Source organism: Halyomorpha halys, unplaced genomic scaffold (genome assembly GCF_000696795.3).
Source record: "Halyomorpha halys isolate HHAL.00 unplaced genomic scaffold, Hhal_1.1 Scaffold1035.1, whole genome shotgun sequence".
NCBI classification, from domain to species: Eukaryota; Metazoa; Arthropoda; class Insecta; order Hemiptera; family Pentatomidae; genus Halyomorpha; species Halyomorpha halys.
Genome location: NW_027107491.1, coordinates 206038 through 212090, shown reverse-complemented (window position 1 = coordinate 212090; position 6053 = coordinate 206038). Strand labels below are relative to the sequence as shown.

The following is a 6053-nucleotide window of genomic DNA, read 5'->3' as shown; positions in this document are numbered from 1 at the left end:
TATATATAAAAGATAATAATAAAGTGTCCAGTACTTGTTTTAAAGAGTTTTATTAATAATGTAATGGGGAATATTATATTATTGTAATTATATGGAAAGTGACTGTTACAGCGTTTGATCAACAGTTTAATAGGCTGAATCATTTTACTACATTAAAAATGTTAAACTTGTTAGAATATCACCAAAAAAATAGCCCAGTTGATAAGGGATTTGCGGGAAAAAAAGCATATAGGTTTTTTCTAAGTTTTTTTTTATGTTTCAGATTCTGAATTTTGCCACCTTTATAGGACGCTATTTCAGGAAATGTAAAAACACAAAAACGCTAAAAAAATTGCTCTTGTTTCAGTTTTTTTTTCTTGTACTTCGATTAGCTATTGGCTCTACAGCGAAGTTATCTATATAAAACAAAAGATTGGAATTTTTTCTATAAATTTGGTATGCATAATATTATTTGGTCAGTTGTAAGGGTTGGGCGCAAGAATGTGTTCAAATAGAAATCTGTCCAAGTGCCTAAGTAATGGTTTCATTTTTAAGTGTTTAGTAAATTTTATTAAAAAAAAAAATTCATCAAAAATAAAATAAAATAGTTTACCTAAGAAGTAATAAATATTATCCGTCATAATCAGTACCAATCATTGTTTTATACACCCCATATTAACCGGTAATATCTTGGAGCCTTTTTTTTTTTATGAGATCACCCTTTACAAAACCCCATTGTCTGGACTAAAAGGTTCAGGTACCTATTTAAATTTGCCAAATTGAAGCCTAGCCACTGGCATGATACTGCTTGTTATAACTTCGAGCTACAATTTATACACATATTTATCTTATTGAACCTGCTGCTGGTGACATATGGCAGAGCTATGGACTAATTAAGAAATAAATTTATATAACTCAGAAAATATTTGTACAAGACAGAGATACGTCCAAGGTAGATGATGTCATTTGTTGACTGAATACCTAGGCGACTAAGACTATTCTCTCACATTATACCATGCAAATTTTACATAGCTATTTATTTAAATCTTACTCGAATAATTTAAACTATAAAACTCTAAAATGAGAGAGCGGAACAGGTAAAACAAAAATTAATTATTAATTATCCTCAGTTTTCCATTTGCATTGAACCAACTTCGATAATTATAGGTAAAAATTTTATGTGTTCTCTAGATTCTAAAAATCTAAATTTTAAAATAAAATTTGCTACTTGAGAAACGGATAGCCCTAACAATGAAAAAGTAATAAAACGACTCAAATCTTCTGGGTTAAATTGGTTGGTCTATTTAAATCTGCATGATTGTTTTAGAAAGTAAATAAAAATGGTCAAATGCCAAAATATGGCAGACAGACATAAAAAAAAAATTGTGATTATCTTATAATTTTATGGGAATAAACGACCCACAGTCATTCTGTAATTAGAATCACTAATGTAATTTTATTTCTTAAATTCATTCAATTAATAGAGATAATGTAAGAATTGTGTCTTAATGGTTCCGAAATTTCCGGAGGTAGATAAAGTTTGTCTCTTTTCCATAATAGTGGATATTTTTATATTGACATACAGAAATGACTAATGTTAACCGAATCCAAAAGCATAAATAACTCCCTAATATTTTTACATATACTAGCTTTTGAATTGAATATAATTGGCTGAATTCTTGTATGAAAATATATACATATATACAAAAGAGTTATATTTTAGAATATAACCTCCTTGAAGCATTTTGTTTTACATGGGGATAATGTTTGTGTTTTTAATTTAATGAATATATTATGGAAACCACGTGGATACTAATTCTATTATCGATAAGTAAATTAATAAAATATTATAAAAATAAGGTTAATTTAAACTGTGAATCTGAAACATAAAAATTGTAAACTGCTATATTAAAGATATTTAAAAATGTTATACTAGGAAATAATTTAGCTCATAATACTAGTTAAAATGAAATCATGAAGGTATCCTCCTATGATGCATATTTTCTGAAAGTTGCATTGACCAAATATGACATTTCTAAATATAGAAGGACTATACCTTATTTAATTTAATGCTTTACTTGACAGTTGAAAATAGCTTAAAAAAAGTTTTATTTTATTTTTTTAATGAACAGATACACCTAATACAGTATTCGTACAGATCTTTATATGCTATACATTATATATACATAAATAATGATTAAACATACCTAGAACGGTGACGACCGAAGATACTACCATCTTATCCTGAGCACTAATGACTCACGCGATATCCACACTCAGCAGTACTATCTCACCTTGGAGTGATGATGTAATGCACTGCGAACATGAACACGGGACACTCCGGGGCAACTCGAACGCTAGAATGCGACTGGCATTCTCTGTCCCTATCCTCGTCGCTGATAGCTTATCTCTCCCCCCACTCCTTAGTCACCATCAAAGGGTATTTCAGATATTATACAATACTCATTATTTGAACAAGGGTTTCAAAAGAATGAGCAAAACGTAGATGCAATATTATAAAAATGAAAAATCATTTCAAACACAAAACTATTTTTTATACATATTAAAGTTGACACAGAACGATCATAAACTAACAAAGATAGATAAAACTAGTCGCTTCAAATCCAGATAGTTAGAACATTTACTTGTTATTTTGGGGGGAAAAAACCAGTCAATTTTATTACATAGAACATTATATCTATTATAATAGGAAAATGTTCGCGAATAATGGATAATAAACGATCCACGAGATGTCATTGGGGAATAATATTTTGTTGCTAATATCATAATAAATTAAAAGAAACATAATCGTCAAGTCCTTTCAATAAAAATCGCTTAATCTAGTAAACATATCCAGTTGATATATCACGTAAAAAACAAATTGACTCATAATTTCTTTTAACCAAGCACTAAGTATTTAATAACTGATATACAAAAACAACGACTCGTAGGTATTAAAGTAAGCGACCTAAAAATAAATTACTGTGAAAAGCATCTATAATGATTAGTCTTTTATTTTATTTAAAAAATGTTTTCTTCTTTTTCTAGGAGTTTGAAAATATAAACAATATAGCTTGCATGTAATAAACAGGAAATAGTTATAATTTTATATACGAATAAAAAAATGGAGTAAAGTAAGTTCTGGGGCATTTTGTCATAATAAATGAACTTTAAAGTACAAAATCTGAGTTAATTTTCAGCCAATTAAAGATTAAAAATCAAGCGATGGTAAATTCAATTTTCAAAATATTATTTTTGTAAAATTCAAAACCACATTTTAATAAATTGTTGATATATTATAAACGTTTTTGTAACTTAAAACTACCAATTACTTGAATTTTCCCCTATTTGTTTTTATAATTTAAAATTTTTTTAAGTTAAAAAAAAATTGAAGCAAAATTTTTTAGAACATCACATTTGTATAGCAAAACATTCCTTACAATCAATGCAATTTGTAAATAACAGTCGAAAAGTAAGTGTGAGCTAATTAGCAGCTAGTATATTTATAGGCTGCTTAGTTAGCAGTCAGGGTTAAAATCTAAACATAATGACAGTTGAAGGTAAGCAGCTATAAGGAAAAACTATTTTAAAATAACTTACTACTCCTCTGTTAGAATTAGTACTATTTAAAAAAAAAAAAAAAAAAAAAAAGCTGCTTAAATGAATGATAAAAAGTTATTTTCCACTTTATATATACACTTTAAATAGTCTATGAAGTAGTGTGACTAGCTTTGAGAGTATTTAATAAAATAATTGTTTTAAGATAAATCTAAACTCATTGCCATAGATCGAAGTTAAACCTAGAGTCGATGGTTCTCCCGTTTACGGTTTTGTTTATCAACATCAAGGGCTCAGTATAGCAAAATTAGCAGTTACTTCGAATTTAACATGTTCAAACTAAGAAAGAGAGGAAGCTGCTATTTTTAGAACAATTATCAGCAACTATACCTTATGCGCAATATAAATAGCAGTTAATAGCTACTTACAAGACAAAACATGAGTTTAAAATTAAGCCCGATGCATAAAAAATTAAAATAATAAAACATTTTAGTTTCAAAATGTGATTAAAAAATAAATTAAGATATAAAATTACTAAATATAGTAATCAGAAATGAAATTATTATTGTTTACCGTAGATTTAGTGCGAGGAAGAAGGTGGATTAATAATAAAAATAAGTAATGAATAAATAAATTAATTTATGAGATATAAAATAAGTTTTGCTTATTTCTGTTCATTATTATTCCAATGACTGCAACCTCTGAACATTTTCTCACTTAATAAAATAAATTAAAAATTTTGTTTGGGTAGACCGACCTAAATACAGCATCAATGTACAATTTATGGCTACACTTTCATTAATTTAATATCTTAACTAAGAGCTAAAATTAACTAAATCTCTTTCAATTATTTTCCGTGAGATAAATTTCAATTTCTGACATCAAAGAAAAGACTATTTGAGGAAACTGAAGGATAGCATTCTGGTAGTTCTATCACCATTTTCAGACTGTAGAGTATAGTTGTAAACAAGATGTTCCTAGGTTATCATTCGGAAATAATAGTGATACGAAACAATAAGACAAGAAAAATAGATAAGAAAATATCTTTAAAAGAGTTAATCCTCTTCTCGAAGAAAATGAGAGGTTGTAACCCGGCGCAAATGAAAGACGTCAGTGAGACGATTGAAGGATGACTAATCCAACGGAAAGTTGTTAAGACAGGAGGTTCAAGGCTACATCCTTCGCTTGGAGATTCTTGCTCCTGTTTTGCACACCACTATCCTGGAATTTCCAGATTGGAGAGTTTGGATCCGGTCCATGGGAAACGCCAACAGCCTCTTGAACACTGCAAACTCTGCAATTTTCAAACACACACAACTGATAATCTAGAATTTCAGACTGATTCCGATAGACCGTTCGACATTCAAAGGAGGGCGGTAAAACTGATTTACATTGTGAACATCTGAGACGCATTGAAGACGTCAACGAAGAACTGACCTTATCCAAGTTGGAAGAAAAAACTGACAGAGGGCAGGTGCATGATATCCCGTCATGGGAAGTTAAGAAAACGTTTTAAATCAAAGAGGGCGCAAAGTAATCTTTTCTACTTTATATTCATTTCGAATCCTCTCATTTAAGATAAGGAGATAGATGCCTCTATAGAAAAGATCTAGGAAATGTAATTCTTAACTATAAGAGACCACGCTTGTTTGGAACCACTATATTTAACATCCCAATCATCCAGAACGTTGATTGGTTGTTTATATAATAGCATGAAATATTTGTTTATCAGTTCCAGGTAGGTATATTTATAAGATAAATTTAATCCATATTGATGAGCGTGGGATATCAATAAAAACAATTAAAATTTTATGAAAAACAAAACAGAAAAATAAATAACGGAGCATTTTAATATCTAGAGTGATTGATTCAATTTCACCAACATTCCACCAAAAAGCGTGTCGAACATTTTTTGATTTCAGCATTTAAAATAAACTAAATGCATAAAAATGTTCTATATAACACAAAGATGTATGCAGGTAATTGCATCCATTAATACTTCTATTTATATTTGTATGCCAATTTCTTTAATTAGTCAGGATTACCTCAATTATTGATTATCATTATTATACTGTATAAGCAGTTAACGTAATCCGATATAGTCAGCTATTTTGAGGATTACTACTTATTTATTCATAGTATTCAGTTTTCCACAAACTTGACTAAAGAAATCCCAGGGAAGTTGTTATTTATTTGAAAATACCAGTTTCAGATTTAGTTTTAGGTAACTGAAACGATGTTTATTAAAAAAAAAAAAGCGCTATAATTTTGATTACATACCTAAAAACGTAAAAATCGATATCAATATTATAATATTCAAAGAGAATGAAATAATTATCACAGAATACAATTTATTGCATAACCAAATACACAAGAAATATTATTTTTTTATAAATTCCACTGTACATATTAAGGCAGATTAATATTCTGAAATTATGGATTAAGCCAAGTAAACAAAATAAATCACCATAAGCCATTATTAATTTTTATCATAAAGTAATATATTTTTATTTTAT

General features: G+C 28.5%; 1 protein-coding gene across 14 annotated transcripts in view; it reads right to left on the bottom strand.

Annotated features, from left to right (window-relative positions):
* Positions 1–6053, bottom strand: part of shn (schnurri) — a 206277-nt gene that overhangs the window by 52487 nt on the left and 147737 nt on the right. For 2 of the 14 annotated variants that reach the window (XM_014432196.2, XM_014432201.2), the window contains exon 1: positions 2187–2344. The exons of 11 other annotated variants lie outside the window; for them this stretch is intronic. In XM_014432196.2, the coding sequence (XP_014287682.1) occupies positions 2187–2217 (31 nt within the window). In that variant the 5' untranslated portion in view covers positions 2218–2344. Of the gene's footprint in view, positions 1–2186; positions 2345–6053 lie in introns of those variants that run through there. One more of the 14 variants, XM_014432203.2, reaches the window with a different exon arrangement.